At 46.0% G+C, this 18,388-nt stretch overlaps 1 protein-coding gene across 1 annotated transcript in view; it reads right to left on the bottom strand.

Annotated features, from left to right (window-relative positions):
- ADAMTS10 (ADAM metallopeptidase with thrombospondin type 1 motif 10) overlaps window positions 1-18,388 on the bottom strand; it is an 80,325-nt gene that overhangs the window by 40,847 nt on the left and 21,090 nt on the right. The window contains exons 5-11 of the mRNA XM_087703094.1: window positions 17,820-18,037; window positions 15,525-15,608; window positions 12,880-13,025; window positions 6,531-6,574; window positions 4,096-4,201; window positions 1,655-1,801; window positions 1,400-1,541 (exon numbers count right to left, since the gene is read on the bottom strand). Of these exons, the coding sequence (XP_087559220.1) occupies window positions 1,400-1,541; window positions 1,655-1,801; window positions 4,096-4,201; window positions 6,531-6,574; window positions 12,880-13,025; window positions 15,525-15,608; window positions 17,820-18,037 (887 nt within the window). The remainder of the gene's footprint in view (window positions 1-1,399; window positions 1,542-1,654; window positions 1,802-4,095; window positions 4,202-6,530; window positions 6,575-12,879; window positions 13,026-15,524; window positions 15,609-17,819; window positions 18,038-18,388) is intronic.

Genomic DNA, 18,388 nt, shown 5'->3' on the forward strand with positions numbered 1-18,388 from the left:
CTCGGAGGGGCCATTCATCATCTACCTGTGGCCTTACTCCCAAGTACACCCCTGTTCAATTGTCCCCTTCATCTGGCAACTCTGTGCATGCGCACACTAGGAACAGGCTCCAACTGTTCGTCTGCCTCACTGATGTCTGACTCTAAAGGCAGATGATAATGGCACATGGCTCCAGCCCCCTCTCTGCCTCCGACACAGAGCCCTCGACTTAGCCTTCCCCAGACTACAAGACTGGCCCATGTTCCTCCCCAACCTCCTCACTGTCCGAATTTGCTGCCAGCTCTGCTGGCCGCTGGTGGGCCACAACACTAACTGAGTGTCTCTGTGTCTTTTTCTCCTACAGATACAAAAAGAAATCCATTTGCAGATTTGCTCTTCATTGGGGGACATGGAAATCACTACAAGGAACATTATGTTTTGGCTTCAAGGAATGCACCATCTTCTCTGATTCCTTGTAAGCTGTCAGCCTGATAGGCATAAAAGCACATTACTAAGATTGACCAGAAATAACCAAAAATACAGGAGAAGTTAGATATAGCTAATAGCTATGAAAAGCTGCTGCCAACCACTGTGATTGATGCAAAAATTGTCACAGTAGTACAGTGGGCGATAGCAGCTGATTTTAAAACCTCTGTTGTGGTGCTTGTTAAGTGAATCTATTGTTCCTTATGGGCAGTTTTTTGCTGGAAACCAGAAGTGCACACTGGTTTTCAGCAAAAACACCTCAAATTTTGGGTCATGTCATCACGGGATGCTACAAACAGCCTGTCAACTCTGAAGCTGGCCTGACTGAGGCCATCTTGGAGGCTTCAATGTTGCCTCAATGATGCTGAGGGATAGGCAGTGGGGAATAGAGATAGCTGGGATTTTGTAGCCAAAACACAATAGTTTCCCCTGAGAACCAAGGACATTCCCACAGGTGGCTGAAGAGAGGAGGAGTGAAGTTTCCAAGCAACTGGGCAGCACCTTGATTGGACCATGTGACTGATTGTTTGGGAAGGGGGGGGATTTTACTTTTAATTAGGTGAAAACCATGGTAACCGTTAGAGTCGGTTTTCACCAGTCTATGCCAATATGATATGTCCAATAAACTTGTTCTTTGAGGAACCTACTTGCCTTAGAGTTCTGTTTGCTATGGGTGTATTGGAACCCTGACACAGCCCCATATGTGAGCCAGTTTCCAAGCATCAAAAATATGGTCACATGGCCCCAGAGGGAGGGAGCTGGATGTCAGAACTTGGAATCATAAGTAGCTTTATTAGGATTCGTCATCACTTCAAAGGGACACTAAGTGACTGGTCGTTAAGTCGAGGACTACCTTCCAATGTTCTCGCCTAACTAAAACTCCTTCCTTCCAACCCCTTGGGAATCAAGAGGAAAAGCAGGAAGGCTTCTCTACCCCATATTTACACTGGCGAGATTTTGTTCCGTACTGAAGCCGGCACTGCTCATCTGCATCGTAGGCTTGTCCTGGAGCCACTGTCGGGTAGATGAAGTCTTGTTTGGGTGGAGCGTTATTCAGGCAGAGTCCCATTCCAGAGCTAGGTGTAGAGGAAAGAGGGCACACAGGTTATGAATAACAAGGATTTGGGAGAAAAGAACCCCCGTTTGAGGGGATGAGGAATATTCGATAACAAAGTGGGTCAAGTCTTACTCCAGGAAGCTGGTTATATAATCTCTACTGCATGCTGACCACACAAAGGGGTTGGTCTTCATAGTAATATGAGCTGCCATGAGTTTAGCCGTCTCCCGTCCCCGGGCTCCACAGCTATTTCCAACACCATCATGGTTCATGCCAAACCTGGGAAAGGGGAGAAACGTTATCATTTTTTTGCTACTTCTGGAAGGGCCTTCCCCTAACCCATCCAAGGAAGATGGAAACCTGAAATGGGTGCACTAACGCTCTTTCGGAAGGCCCTGAAGATGTGGTTCTGCCAGTGGGCCTGGGGAATCCGGAGCAGAATGGAGCCAGTAGTGGCATTCAGCCAGTTCAAACCACTTTGGGACAGGGAGGGGTTGCTCTTACTGTCACTACTGGGACGCTGATCACGCGCTCGCACATTCTGTTCGCGCAAACGCCTGACTTGCGCTGGGCATGATTTGGATTTATTGCATTTATATGCCGCCCTATTCCCGGAGGGACTCAGGGCGGCTCACAAATCAAAAGAAGGGAATACAGACAGGGGGGAAACAGCAAGCAAGCAACTACAAAAGAAGTTAAAAGCAATCAACAACCACACAGTTCGAGCGGGGACGGGAACTCGTCAACCCCAGGCCTGTCGGAACAGCCAGGTTTTAAGGGCTTTGCGGAAGGCCTGAAGGGTGGTGAGGGTCTGAATCTCCATGGGGAGCTCGTTCCAGAGGGCCGGAGCAGCCACAGAGCAGCCACAGAGAAGGCCCTCCTCTGGGTGGTAGCCAATCGGCATTGGCCAGTAGATGGGATTCGGAGGAGGCCTAGTCTGTGGGATCTAATAGGTCTGTTGGAGGTAATTGGCAGCAGGCGGTCTCTCAAGTACCCAGGTCCAATACCATGAAGGGCTTTATAAGTGACGACTAGCACCTTGAAGCGTATCCGGAGACCAATGGGCAGCCAGTGCAACTCGCGGAGGATAGGTGTAACGTGGGTGTACCGGGGTGAGTGTGCAATCCACCGCCCCTGCGATAAACAGCTGATTTGGGGGGTTTGCCCAGGCACTGCACGCTGTGCACACATGCGCACTTTGCAGTTTGCCATAAAAACAGGTATAGAGTACGGGTCGGCGGGACAAAACAGCTACCATACCAGTATGGTCTCAGCTGCTCCGGGCCGCTACCGGTACGGCCGTACTGGCAGCAGCCCACCTCTGGGCGGCATATAAATTTAATAAACTGAACTGAACTGAACTGCTTTGGGAAAACTGGTTGTTAATTTTCTGAGAAGTTTGGTGAACTGGTTGTTGGAAGACATCATTAGGCAGAGAACCGGTTGTTAAATTATTTGAATCCCACCACTGGATGGATTAATCCCACCATCAAATGGCTGGTATGAATGTGTGTGGTCGCCCAGGTGGAGGGATAAGGGGTTATTATTTTTATTTTTTATTATTTTTCTTTGATTTAGTTTTTTCTTTTGTGTTTTTATGTCCTTGTAAGCTGCCTTGAGTCGCCATGTGTTTCTGTTTGTATTGCTCCCCTCTGGGAGGAGGAGGTTTCGAAGTATTTCTAGCAGGACGACCCAATTCTGTAACAGCTTTGTTCCCTAGGCCATCTATCTGGTAAACTCACAAGATTCCCATTTCTCGTCATGTACATGTACACATCTGAACTAGACTGTGGTGTTTATATATTATACGTATAGATGTAGGTATATGAATAATTTTGTATCTATCTGTCTATCTATCTGTCTGTCTGTCTGTCTGTCTGTCTGCCTGCCTGCTGCCTGCCTGCCTACCTACCGTGTTTTCTCGAAAATAAGACAGGGTCTTATTTTCTTTTGATCCCTGAAATAAGCCCTTGGCCTTATTTTCAGGGAGGTCTTATTATTTTTGAGATGCAGAAAGCGGCGAGCGTGGTCACCTCATGGCTGCTGCTGTGTTGCAATATTTTCAGGGAGGGCTTATTTTAGCACATGCACTTAAAAGCCCGATTGGGCTGATTATCTGGGGAGGTCTTATTTTCAGGGAAACAGGGTACCTGCTGTCTGTCTGTCTGTCTGTCTGTCTGTCTGTCTATCTATCTATCTATCTATCTATCTATCTATCTATCTATCTATCTATCTATCTTATCTTATTTTATCTTATTTTATATCTATCTATCTATCTATCTATCTATCTATCTATCTATCTATCTACCTACCTACCTACCTACCTACCTACCTACCTACCTACCTACCTACCTACCTACCTACCTATGTTTACGTAGTGTATGTAAGAGGTGGTGACCCTTTGAGAGCCTTAAGCAACTAAATTTCATTTTAATGCATGCCGATTAGTGTACATTCAACGTGACATTGAGGTTATTCTAAGTGCTAATATAAATTTTCTAAATAAGTAAATAAATTAGGAGCATGAATGTTGCTTGCATATGCCACAAGCGGAATGATGGTAGTAGACTTACGTGTGGCCTATCTCGTGAGCAATGGTGAAAGCTGTGGCCAAGCCGAGGTCTTCATTGATGCTGCAGCTCCTTTCACGTTCACACATCCCACCCACAGGGGCCAATCCTGGGGAAGGGAAAACATTACTGTGGGGAGCAGAAGCGAAGTCTACCACTGTGTGGCTATAGCCCACTTCCCAATTCAGTTGTTTGATTTTAAAATGTTCATTAATTAGCTCATCTGTTAGAGCAGGAGTGGGAACCATGGACCCCTTTAGGATCTGTGGACTTCAACTCCCAGAATTCCTGAGCCAGTATGGCTGGCTCAGGAATTCTGGGAATTGAAGTCCACAAGTAGCTGCCCACCCCTGTATTAAAGGCAAGTTAATTGGCATCACCTTAAAAACAAAAACGCATTTTCCATATTATTAATTATATTAAGGCCAGGGGTGAAATCCAGCATGTTTTGACAGGTTCTGGAGAACTGGTAGCAGAAAATTTGAGTAGTTCAGAGTACGAGCAAATGCCACTTCTGGCTGGCCCCAGAGGGGGGTGGGAATGGAGATTTTGCAGTATCCTTCCCCTGCCACGCCTACCAAGCCACGCCCACCAAGCCACACCATGCCCACAGAACCGTTAGTAAAAATTCATCACCTGATCAAAGCTATTATATTGCTGCCCTCCAGGCCTCCAACTAGAGAGTCTGTTACAAACTTCATCTACCTCAAGTTGCCACAATGGACAATCCCAGTTCACTATTTGAAACTTTTTGAGAGACTGAAAGGTCTCATTCAGCCATTCTCTGCAAGCAATGAGTGAGGATGATTGTGGTTCTACAAATGCATTTAACTACAACTCCCAGAACTCTTAGCCAATGTTGTTACATATTGAGACTGGAGCAATAGGCCCCACCAAGGTCCTCCATTCCAGCGGGAAAACACTCAAAGCCGATTGGCCGAGCCGTCTGACAGCTCCCTATAAAAGGGCTAGCTGTCAGATAGGCCAGTGCTGGATTTGTAAATAGTTGTTTAATAAAAAGTTGTTGTTTGTCACTGAAGCCTGAGTCCTGTCTCATCCATTCACCTTATCCAACAAATGTGGACGTGCATACTTCTCCTTAGGCCATGCTACTACTGGTGCTATATATAAACCTACTCCAATTGTATCCGTAAAAGAAACCAGAAGTAAAGATATCAGTAAAATTGAATTGAATTGAATTGATTGCATTTATATGCTGCCCTTTTCCCCGAAGGGGACTCAGGGCGGCTCACAATCCAAGTCAGGGAAGGGGGTACAGATAAAGGATAAAAAAGACGAAAAGAACAATACATAATTTAATGCACACAACAACCATACCATTCGAGAAGGGGGGGCAAAAGCTCTTTAGCCCCAGGCCTGTCGGAACAGCCAGGTTTTAAGGGCTTTGCGGAAGGCCTGGAGGGTGGTGAGGGTTTGAATCTCCATGGGGAGCTCGTTCCAGAGGGTCGGAGCAGCCACAGAGAAGGCTCTCCTCCGGGTAGTCGCCAGTCGGCATTGGCCGGCGAGTGGAATTCGGAGGAGGCCTAATCTGTGGGATCTAATGGGTCTATTGGAGGTAATTGGCAGCAGGCGGTCTCTCAAGTACCCAGGTCCAATACCACGAAGGGCTTTATAAGTGACGACTAGCGCCTTGAAGCGTATCCGAAGACCAATAGGCAGCCAGTGCAGCTTGCGGAGGATAGGTGTTACGTGGGTGAACCGAGGTGCACCCATGATCGCTCGCACGGCTGCATTCTGGACAAGCTGAAGTCTCCAAATACTCTTCAAGGGCTGCCCCATGTAGAGCACGTTGCAGTAGTGAGACTAGGTTAACACCTAATCGGTTGAATTCACCCCAAGATGCTATAAAATCAGATAAGCATGTAAAAATGTAATTGTCTTACCCATATAATGGGCTTACAAATACAACTTCAGGTAGTCCTTGACTTACGACTAGAATGGACCCGGTCAAGTGACTGCTGCAGTCATTAATCAAATATTGCAGTCATTAAGTAAATCCATTGTCTGCTTATGTCTATGGGTTTGGGTAAAGACACAGTGTGAAAATGATGCAATTTATATGCACGATGACCCAACTTTTCATAATAACATCCTGAGGCACCTATTGTCATGTTGACAGCAGTATTTGTCTCCAAACCTGGCAACTTTAAAACCTGTGAACTTCAACTTCCAGTATTCCCCAGCGAGCATGTCCCGCTAAGGAATTCTGGGAGTTGAAGTCCCCAAGTCTTAAAAGTTGCAAAGTTTGGAGACCCCTGTGATAGATTCTACTGCAAACCCCATTTTGGCCTACAGCAGTTACTGAATTGTATAATCCCAGCCCAAGTAAATTTTTTCCACTCCCGAAAAAATCAGCATAAAAAATTAGTGTAGACTATAATGATAGAGCATTTGATGGCACGTTTTTTTTTACCTACCTAAAGTTCCACAGGGTTTGTTTTTGTAAATGCAAATATCATATCTAGAAGGAGGGGAAGAGAGAAGAAACAAAGAAAAATGCCTTATTAGATCAGATTCCATTGCACTGATTAAGCTAGCTGTGGTTTCTGCAGGATTATTGCCCGGAAAATAATCACCAAATGAAGAATCTATGGAAACACCATCGAGTGGGTGGAGTACAGAAGGCTGAATTTTGACGCCAATATTTGCCTTTCCATCAGTGGGCATGTTTACAACCATCTCCTGAAAATAATGTTTGAATAAAATAAAATGGGCCCTGCAATTCACCATCGAAAGCCAGATGGATAACTTTGGGCCAGTCACGCTCTCTCTCTCTGAGCCCAACCCACCTCACAGGGTTGTTGTTGGGAAAAAAGGAGGAGGAAAGAAGATTTGGTATGTTTGCCACCTGGAGCTATTCGTAAAAATAATAAAGGCAGGATATAAATAAATCAATACAAATAAATTGGCCCGCTGAGAGGGATTAAAGGAATTTGATTTTAATTGTTGGAAACCAACTCATCATTATGTTAAGAGCCCTGCTGAGTCCGACCAAGGGTCCATCAAATTCAATTTCCCAACTTCTTTGGTGACTAGAAAGAGAAAAACAAGCAGACCACTAAAGCAAAAGATTTCCCTAGCACAGGTAGCCCTCAATTTTCAACCACAATTGGGAACTGAATTTCCACTGGTAAGCAAGGTGTTTGTTAAGTGAGTGGCACTTGATTTTACAAACGTTTTCCCCATGGTTAAGTGAATCACTGCAGTTGCTATGAATCACACGGTCATTAAGTGAAAATCCCCCGTTGATTTTGCTTGTTGAAAGCTGGCTGGGAACATTGCAAATGTTGATCATAAGATTCTGGGGCACTGCAACCATCGTAAATGCATTTCGATTGCCAAGCAGCCAAATTTTGATCACATTGTTGTAAGTCAGACAGTGAGGAGGTTGGGCAGGAGCATGGGCCAATCCTGGAGTCTGGGGAAGGCTCGGTCGAGGGCTCTGCATTGGAGGCAGAAATAGGGCCAAAGCAGTTTGGCAGTTCTCAGCTGCCTTCAGAGCTAGACAGCAGTGAGGCAGAGGAACAACTGGAGTCTGTTCTCAGTGTGTGCATATGCAGAGCTACCAGAAGAAAAGAACAACTAAGACTTGGGAGAAAAGCCACAGGTGGACTGTGAATGGCCCCTCCCATAGGAACTAAAAGAGGAGCGAAAGGGGAGTGGGCTTTTTGCAGGAAACAACTCGTTCGTATTCATTCGTTTCAGGAGTGTGAAGATCTGTCCGCGAATCTCAGAGACTCTGTGCTAAGTCTTTTCTTGCACCTCACTGCATTTGACAAATATTTACATGGCAGCTTTCCAAGCTAGATAAAGTCTGTGGTCATAACTCCACCTTTGAAAGACTGTTCGCCAGGCCTTTGCTGCCTGTGAATGAGAGGAATTCACATTTGTTTAATAAAAGGGGTTTTATCGGGACCAGGAATCTGCTTTGCGCTTTTTGGGGAAGCCTAGGTCAGAACATAAGTAACCGCAGGCATGCTATGACAATTGTAAGTATGAGGACTGGTTGTAAATCACTTTTTTTCAGTGCTGTTATGACTTTGAAAAGTAGCTAAATGAATGGTGCCAAGTCAAGGACTACCTGTGCTTTGCTAAACTGAGAGCCGAGGTGGCGCATTGGGTAGAGTGCAGTACTGCAGGCCACTTCAGCTGACTGCTATCTGCAGTTCAGCGGTTCTAATCTCACCGGCTCAAGGTTGACTCAGCCTTCCATCCTTCCGAGGTGGGTGAAATGAGGACCCAGACTGTGGGGGCGATATGCTGACTCTGTAAACCGCTTAGAGAGGGCTGAAAGCCCTATGAAGCGGTATATAAGTCTAACTGCTATTGCTATTGCTATTGTTAGAGGCACAGGATTGAAAACTGGGTCTTGGAGAGTTGTGTGTTGCCTGGGAATTTGATAAACTTGAGTTATTTGATAATAACTTGAACTTAAGGCTTCCCTCTCTGCTCAGTTAAGACTCTCTACTCCTCTGAGTATCAGAAAAAAAAAAGTCGGGCTAGTCCTTGACTTACAACCTTTCTTTTAGGCGACCATTTAAAGTTACAACAATACTGAAAAAGTGGCTTATGGCCATTTTTCAAACTTATGACCATTGCAGCATCCCGATGGTCACAGGATCAAAACTCATACACTTGGCAACTGATTTGTATTTATGACGGTTGCAGTGTCCAAGAGTCGCGTGATCCCCTTTTGCGACCTTCTGACAAGCAAAGTCAGTGGAGACCCAAAGGTGCTTTTTTCAAGAGGCAACTGGACTTTCTGGTTTTCCTTTGAAGACGTTTCGCTTTTCATCCAAGAAGCTTCTCCAGCTCTGACTGGGATGATGGTGGGGAATGGAAGGATTTATATTCCTTGCAGACAGTTGGTCATTTGCATCCTTTTAGAGAGTTGTTGAGGCCAGTTGGAGGTTTATCTGTGTCCTCAGAGTCACCTGAGTGGTGCAAATGAGTGTGGAACAGTGGTGAGATACGACCGGTATGCCCTGGTAGAGGCGTACTGGTGCGTGCTGGAAGCACGAGGTACCGTTCTGGTATGGTGCTCTGGCGGGCCCACCCACCTGCGCTCCTTACTGGTATTTGAGCCGATCACGGCTTTCGCGCATGGAGCGTACGGCGCCTGCACGATGCTCCGTCGAGCTGCTGAAGCATTGCGGAGCCATTGTGGAGCGTCGCGGGCGGTATGCTTGCGCGCGCTTGTGCACGTGCATATGGTAGACACACGGCCCCGTTGCACCATACCGATTGCACCGGGATCCGGAACCCACCATTGGTGTGGAGCCTTCTTGGAACTGTTGGAAGGACTGTGTTGTAGACAGGAGACAGCTGATGTCATATCCCTGCCTCTCTGTTGAAAGAGGGCTGTTCAATTTTGACATATTGACTCTTTATCTGCTGTCTGCAAGGAGTATAAATCCTTCCATTCCCCACCATCCGGTGAGAGCTGAAGAAGCTTCTTGGATGAGAAGGGAAACGTCTTCAAAGAAAAACAAGGAAATCCAGTTGCCTTTTGAAAAAAGCACCTTTGGGGCAACTATGACGTGATAGCTGAGAATCTCCATAGATAAAGTGAGTGGAGAAGCCATATTCAATTACAACTAATAAAAAAATTAATTTAACAACTGCAATGGTTCACTTAACAACTGTGGCGAGAAAACTGTAAAATGGGGCAAAATTCCCTGAACAACTGTCTCGCTTAGCCACAGAAACGTTGGGATCAAATGTGGTCGTAAGTCGGGCACTCCCCATACTGGCATGAAAGTTGCTGTCTTTATATTGCTGATTTCTCTCCAGCCTCAACTGCCTCTCTTCTTAAGTCATTGCCCGTCCCCTGATTTTCCTCCAAAGTAACGGGGAAGAAGTTTTAACAGATTTTACATATCCTGAGACTGACAATGTAGGAGGGAAAGGGGAAAAACATTTCAGCCAAGGATGACTTAAGCCTGTCTTACTCATGGGGTAGGGATGAGATGAAGCCAATGTTATGGGGCTATCATATGTTTATGCCTTGTTATGGGCAAGAAGGAAAAGACCCCAAGTTTCTGTTGAAGATCAAACACTAGTCAGACATGAGATGGTGTATCTGGAATACCCAACAGCAGCAAGGAAATTGTGAATACATTTTCTCTCTCTTGTGCTGAGCCAAACAGAGAGGGAGAAACTGTCAGCCATGTTTTTTAAGACAGAATTGTACCCAAATAGCTGTAAAAGGAGACGTACTATGCCAAAACCTGTTGATTTTAACATTTCATTCACTGGAAGGGTAAAGAATTGCTACCGAATTGTTCTGTTCATCTGGGTTGGTTGGTTTTTTGCCAACATGAGATTCAAGTGAGTTTCCTCTTCTTTTTTTTTTTTTCAAATTTGAAATTCATTACTTCTTATTTAATTTCATTACTCTTTTTAAAAAAGTCTGGTTGAAAATTCGTAGGTGTTAACCAGAGCTGGATTTCAAATCCCGGCGCTACCGGTTCACTCGTGCTCACGCATGCGCAGAAGTATCCGGGCGGGTGGAGGAGCAGCCCACCACCACCGTTACCAGTTCGGCCGATCCGTGAGCAAGCCACCTCTGGTGTTAGCTATGTAAGTGCTAACTACGTAAATTAAGCAGGTTCCCTCTGAAAGCCACTTGAGCAATTGTTTCCAACTGACCACTGCAACATCATGGTGGTCATGCATCTTTGTAATTGCCTATAAACCCTTGCAAGCAACACGATCAAACTTAGCATCCTTAATAGCTGTCACTCCAGACGTTGGTTTCTTCCTTTTTCCTGAAACTTCACTCCATTTGATACCGCTGCAAAAAATGGCTTCCAAATTTGGTGTGCAATTTTCTGCCAACCTAGCTGTTTGAAAGCACGTAAAAATGCAAGTAGAAAAATAGGGACACCTTTGGTGGGAAGGTAACAGCGTTCCGTGCGCCTTCGGCATTTAGTCATGCCAGTCACATGACCACAGAGACGTCTTCAGACAGCGCTGGCTCTTCGGCTTTGAAATGGAGATGAGTACTGCTCCCCCTAGAGTCGGGAACGACTAGCACATATGTGCGAGGGGAACGTTTTTGTTTAATTTTGTGTGGGGTACAAATGGGATATGAATATGGACGGATGGGCTAAATCTTAATTTTGTAAGCTTCCTCCTGGCTCATCTCTTACTGACATGTGTGCCTTTTGCAAAAACCAAACCAATGAACTCTTTTACCCTTTAAAAAAAAAAAAAACCACCCCAAACTCCAAAGCACAGCAGGATGTTATCTGGAGATGCGGAATTTATGAGACACAGAGAAGTTTTAACAAGGCATTTGGTTCTTCGTCCAAGGTTTGGCTGTGTAATATGCCCCAGAGACTCGGTGGGAAGACTCATAAGCAATTGCTCAAGCGGTTGGTTGCGTTGAAAGACCAGACTTCCATGTTAGCCTATTTTTCTTCCCTTTCTTATCTTGCACATCAAGAATGGAGAAAAAGATACAATTCCCCAGAAAGACGGTCGTTCCCCAGAGAAACAGTGGTTATCTTGGAGGATTTCAGAGCTGAGTCAGGCAAAGTAGTGTTCCAGCAAACAGAAAGAAATATGAAGGTTTTAGTTCATAAAAGTAAACTACAAGCATGAGAAGAAACTGCATTTCAACAGAAGCACCATAGACAGTCCTTGATTATGACTGCAATTGGGACGAGGACTTCTGTTGCTAAGCAAGCTAGCCATTAAGTGAATTGTGTCTGATTTTATGACCCTTTTTTTTTTGCTGCGGCAAATTACTGCGGTTGTTAATTGAATCATGCAATTGTTAAGCAAATCCTGGTTCTCATTAACCTCATTAACTTCTCTTGTCTGAAACCAGCTGGGAACATTGCAAATGGTGATCACATAACTTCATGATGCTGCAACCACTGTGAATACATTTTGATTTGCCAAGCACCCAAATTCTGATCATGCAACCAGGCAGTGGCTGCAATGGTCATAGCAACAGCAATAGCAACAGCACTTAGACTTACTGGTATATACTGCTCCATAATGCTTTATAGCCCTTTCTAAGCAGTTTACAGAGTCAGCATATTTCCCAACAATTTCACCATGGCCAAAATTGCCTACCAACTAGAAGTCAATGGCCGGCGGGCATCCAAAACAGATGGCAAGATATCATCAACAAAAGTTTTCAGGCCATGGGTCTGCACCCTGGAGCTGACCATGCAAAGTGGTGTTCAATGATCAGAAAGCAGATCCTGCACCTGTGGGAATACACTAGGAAGAAGAAGAAGGAGGAGGAGGAAGAGGAGGGAGGAGGAGGAGAAAAGAGAAGAAGAAGAGGAGGAGGAGAAGGAGGAGGAGGAGGAGGAGGAGAAAAAGAAGAAGGAGGAGGAGGAGAAGGAGGAAGAGGAGGAGAAAAAGAGGAGGAAGAAGAAGGAGGGAGAGGAGGAGAAGAAAAAGGAGGAGGAGGAGGAGGAGGAGGAGGAGGAGGGGGAGGAAGAATCTGGGTCCTCATTTTACCGACCTCAGAAGGATGGAAGGCTGAGACCACCTTGAGCCGGTGAGAATCGAACTGCCAAACTGCTTGCAGCCGGCAGTCAGAAGAAGTAGCCTGCAGTACTGCATTCTAACCACTGCGCCACCACAGCTTTAAATGCAAGGACTGCTTTTCATCATCACTTTTTCATCGTCATCCTAACTTCAAATGGTCACTAAACAAATGGCCATAACTCAAGGGCTGTCTGTAATGGCTTTTCATCGCCATCCACTCCAACCCTACCTCCCTGAAATGAAGAGGCTTACCTGGTGATCAAAACCGCAGTGTCATGGTTAGCGATGCCGTTGTCAGGAATGGCGTTCCCATCACTGCTGAGGCTCACAATAGCCTTCTGCCACTTGCAGAAGCTGTCAAGGGACTTCCCAGCATGATGGTTGATTTCCAGGGATGGCTGGAGAAGACAACAGGTCAGTCTTAACATGAACGATGTGCTGAGGAGCTAGTCTGCTCATTGATGATCTTTGGAGAACAGTAAAGGAGAAAGGTTGTAGCTCAGGGTTGTCATGAGGGGTCCTTGGCACGGGTGAAATCCAGCAAGTTCTGACAGGTTCTGGAGAACCGATGGCGGAAATTTTGAGTAGTTCGGAGAACTGGCAATGGCCACCTCTGGCTGGCCCCAGAGTGTGGTGGGAATGGAGATTTTGCAGTATCCTTCCCCTGCCATGCCCACTAAGCCACACCCACCAAGCCACACCATGCCCACAAAGCCACGCCCACAGAGCTGGTAGTAAAAAAAATTGAATTTCACCATTGGTTCTTGATGCTCTCTGAGCTTGGTTGCTTTCTTGCAGATGTTTCATTACCCAAACTAAGTAACATCATCAGTGCTAGTGATGATAGCTCTTTTGATACCCTGGCTCCCTGAAAATAAGACCTCCCTGGATAATAAGTCCAATCGGGCTTTTGAGCGCATGCGCTAAAATAAGCCCTCCCCCCCAAAATAAGCCCTCCCCTAAAATAAGCCCTCCCTGAAAATATTGCGACACAGAGGCAGCCATGAGGTGACCATGCTCTCTGCCTCCTTTCACCTCAAAATAATAAGACCTCCCCTGAAAATAAGGCCAAGCACTTATTTTGGGGGGTCAAAAGAAAATAAGACTCTGTCTATTTTGGGGGAAACGTGGTATTCCTAATTGGATATGAAATGTCTGCAAGAAAACAACCAAGCTAAGAGAGTACCAACCAAGGACCTCTCAATTTTTGGAGGACTTTCCTTGGCATCTTTTTCTGTTTTTGGAACATAAGGTGGGGGCCTCCTTTGCAACTACATTTTGTTATTGGAACTTTCTTCATGTTGACAATCTCCTCCCCCTCCCCATATTCCTATATTACCTCCTCATCCTTTCCCACATTATTTGGAGTAATTTCCAATTTTACAGAAAGATTTTTCTGGAGAATAATTTCCTGCATTGGAGAGGAAATTATATATGAGCCTTTCCATCTAGGAACCTCCTCCTTTTTTATTAGGATCTCAAGTTTTATCTGTGCCTGAAAAAGCACCTTTGGGACAACCATGACCCGGATAACTGAGAATCTCTACAGATTTTTAGCTATACTATTTGGGATGAACACGTTTGAAATGGTGGGGGGAGTAGGAATGGATTTCCAGAGGAAAAATTGCAGACTATAGGAACTAAGAGGTTCCACTCAGGTGACCCTGAGGACACAGACAACTCCAAAGGCTTCAATGACCTTCTAAAAGGATGCAAATGACCACTTGTCTGCAAGGAATATAAATCTTTCATTCCCCACCATCCAATCAGAGCTGAAGAAGCTTCTTGGATAAGAAGTGAAACGTCTTCAAAAGAAAAAAACAAGATGGTCCAGTTGCTTCCTGAAAAAGCACCTTTGGGACAACCATGACCTGGATGAATGAGAATCTCTATAGACGATGGGTGGTGAAAACATTTTTTCATATATCATTAGATTGCTTTGTGGTTCTGGTCCACCTCTCCAAGAATATGCCTTGGAATTGGTGATGATTCTTCACAGTTCTATTATAATCAGATGTGATTATCAGCCTGTTCTGGCTGGTTCTGGCGAACCGGTAGCAGAAATTTTTGAATAGATTGGAGAACCGACAAATACCACCTCTGGCTGGCCCCACCCCCATCTATTCACTGCCTTTTGAGTCCCAGCTATCAGCTGGGTCTTCTTTGTTGCCTCTGCACAGGGAGAATGGAGCTGGAAAGCAGGTTGGTAGGGTGGGGAAAGAATGGGAATGGGGATTTTGCAATATCCTTCCCCTGGAGTGAGGAGGGAATGGGAATTTTGCAGTATTCTTCCCTATCACGCCTACCAAGCCACACCCAACAAGCCACACCCAACAAGCCACACCCACAGAACCATAGTAACTTCCACCCACTGATTATTATACTTCCAAATATTCCAAGCTTGGTGTTGGAAAAGTCTCTTGAGAGTCCTTGGATTGCAAGGAGATCAAATCAGTCAATCCTAAAGGAAACCAACCCTGACAGTCCTTTGGAAGGATAGATACTGAAGGTGAAGCTTTGGCCACCAGATGAGAAGAGAGGATTCATTGAAAACAACTCTGATGTTGGGAAAGATGGAAGGCAAAAGGAGAAGGGGACAGCAGAGGAGGAGATGGTTAGACAGTGTCATTGATGCAATGAACATAAATTTGGACAACTCCAGGAGACCGTGGAGGACAATGGGGCCTGGCATGCTATGGCCCATGGAGTCAGACACAACTTAGCAACTGAACAACTACAAAATAGTCTTTCATTCCTATGCTGAATGGATGCTCTGCCTGTAGTACAGTGATTGAATGTTACTTTGTAGTACGCCTAGTATTTATGAAAACACTGTATAGATATATTTTTTAAAATAATCTATGCCTCTTCCTTCCTTTGGGAAATTCTCTCCTTACCTGGTCCTCTGTCAGCAGGATAAGGCGGGTTACCAGAATGTTCACGATATTGCCCAAACTTGAGTCTTGGAAAAGTTTAGCAACCTGACCTCCAGGAAACAAGGAAACACCAGTGTTAAAAAGAAGATGGATTCAACATCATGACTGATCAGAAATGGCATCCTTTGCAGGAGTGGAAGAATACGGAAGGACTTTTCAAGCTAAAATGAGAGGGTAGAGCAATGATGGCTAACCTCTTTGTCATCGCGTGCCAGAAGTGCCCGCCCGCACCCCCCCCTCCCTGTGCTTCCCTCGCCCCTCCCGCCACACATGCACGGTGTAGGACCTAGTAGGCCTCCCTGCAGCCTCCTGGGACCAAAACAGGCCATGGGGGGAGGGTGCACTGCACCTCCCTGCGCTCCTCTGCCCCTGTGCATGCGTACATAATCCCCCACCCTCTCGCGCATGCCTGTCTCCTGCATACGCCCCATCCCCCGCGCATGTAAGGGAGAGCCCGAAAATCAGCTGGCCAGCGGGAGGCACATGCACATTCACGGTGGAGCTGGGGCGACAGCTTGCGTGCCCGCAGAGAGGGCTCTGCATGCCACGTTTGCCATCACGGGGGTAGAAGAATAAGGCATGTTCAAAGGAGATTCTGTGGTTCACCATATTTCACTTCCACTTATCTGCTCTCCTACTCAGAAGACCCTTCATAAAGGTCAGTCTTCTGTCTCTATCACCAAGCACCACTGAGGCCCACCAATAGATTTCACTCTCCTGGACATTACCTTCTTTCTTCTTAACTTGGCTATGAAAAGCCATGGTGGTGCAGTGGTTAGAATGCAGCATTGCAAGCTAACTCTGCCCAATGCCAGGAGTTCGAGTCTGACTGACTCAAGGTTGACTCAATTTTCCAACCTTCCGAGGTCAGTAAAATGAGGACCCAGATTATTGGAGGCAATATTCTGGCTCTCTAAACCACTTAGAGAGGGTTGTAAAGCATCATGAAGCGGTATCTACGGTGTCTAAATGCTATTGTTATTGCTAAGATCTCAGAAAGAACTGGAGACTTGAAAACTGTCAGCTGCGTAAAGAACGAATGTGAGAAGCCTTCATAATGAGCTTTTTTTCATTGTTTTGCCTTTTGAAGGAGTTTGGCATGTAACAGAGGTGAGTTGCTACCGGTTCGCACCGGTTCAGGTGAAACGGTAGTGGAAATTGGGACCAGGGTGGCGAATCGGTAAGGATGGCAGGCTGGCCACGCCCCCGAACTGGTTCCCCGGTCCCCGCTGCCATTGCCGGCTTGTTTTTCAGTCATTTTTTTCATGTACTGCACATGGGCAGAACAATTTGCAGTCAACTGTACATACACGCGCAGCAACCCAGCCCTGGCACCTAACTACCAAAATTCCAACCTAGGTGGGGAATTTGGGGAGCTGTAGTCCCAACATATCCAAACAGTACTAAGTTGGGAAGCCTGGTAAAAAGAAAATGTGGAAATAAACATCCACCAATGAAGCAGCCAGGGATTAGTCGGCTACTGATCACAAATACGGGAGCAGAAAATTATGGTAATACAAATAGTCCTCTACTTCAGTGGTGGGTTTCGGCCAGTACGGCCAGTACAGATGTACTGGTGCCTGCTGGGACCACCAGCACCACCATTCTGGTATGGTGCTCCAGAGGACCCACTTGCCCGCCAGCCGTCCTTACCTGTATTTGACCCAACCAGGCCATTTGCGCATGTGCACGGAGTGTACGGAGCCTGTGCAATGCTCCGCCGAGCAGCTGGAGCATCACAGGCAGTAGGTACGCATGTGCATGCAGCGCACATGCACATGGTGAACATCCGGCCCCAACGCAGCATACTGGTTGCGACGGGATCTGGAACCCACCACTGCTCTATTTACAGTCTTTTGTTCAGTGACCATTCAAAGTTGCAACAGCATTTTAAAAAGTGACTTATGAATTCACTTAACAAGTGTCTTGCTTTGCAACAGAAATCCTGGGCTCAATTGTGGTCATAATTCAAGGACTACCTATTGTGTGTGATGGTAAGGGATGAGGGAGTGACCTTGGGAGACAAACCTACACCTAAGCTCCAGTGCCTTTCTCCCACCTTGGAACTGAACCAGAGGTGGGTTCCTACCGATTTGGACCGCTTCAGCTGAAACCCAGGCTGGCCATGCCCCTGAACCAGTTCCCCGGTCATTGCCACCACCATCTTTTTTTGGAGTGGGTCCTTCTCCTGTCTCCCAAGGACATTCCCACATAGCATCAGATGGTGGGATAAAAGGTCTTGGTTATAATACTTACAATATTCATGATGGCCAGGATGTATTCTTCTATGTCTCGCCGGCCATGGTAGCCCACCATCATCTTATCAGCCACTACAAGAGTCTCCACATAACGCTCAGTGCTGACTGACCTCTTCAGAGGCAGTTGTCCCCTTTGAGAAAAGTTGGCCATGCTCTTCAAAGGGGAAGGTTTCAGTGTCCGTGACCACCAGGGTCTTCCTTTCCAGGGCTTCTCATCTGCAGGGAAACAGCAATGAAGTTTTAGCATTTCCTCTTCTTCCTCCCCACTTGGACCACCCCAATACTTCGCAAAGCAAAAACCAATGGACTTCTTATGCCTAGAATGTGTTCTTCCAAAAGAAGACTTTCAGCAAATTCAACAATAAACCACCATGGTGACTTGGTTTTAGGTTAATGCCCAGAGGAATCCTACAAAAGGAACTTCATCTTTCCTCTCCCATTACAATATGGTTCAAATTATTGGATGGGTCGATGTTGTGGCCTAGCAGGAGCCGTTGGAACTGCCGATGGACTCTGAGAGCGAGGACCCCTATGAGTCTGCTATGGAAGATGTGGAGGACCCTGGGC

Source organism: Thamnophis sirtalis, unplaced genomic scaffold (assembly GCF_051295495.1).
Source record: "Thamnophis sirtalis isolate CommonGarterSnake01/CBP01778 unplaced genomic scaffold, rThaSir2_p1.2 scaffold_1, whole genome shotgun sequence".
NCBI classification, from domain to species: Eukaryota; Metazoa; Chordata; class Lepidosauria; order Squamata; family Natricidae; genus Thamnophis; species Thamnophis sirtalis.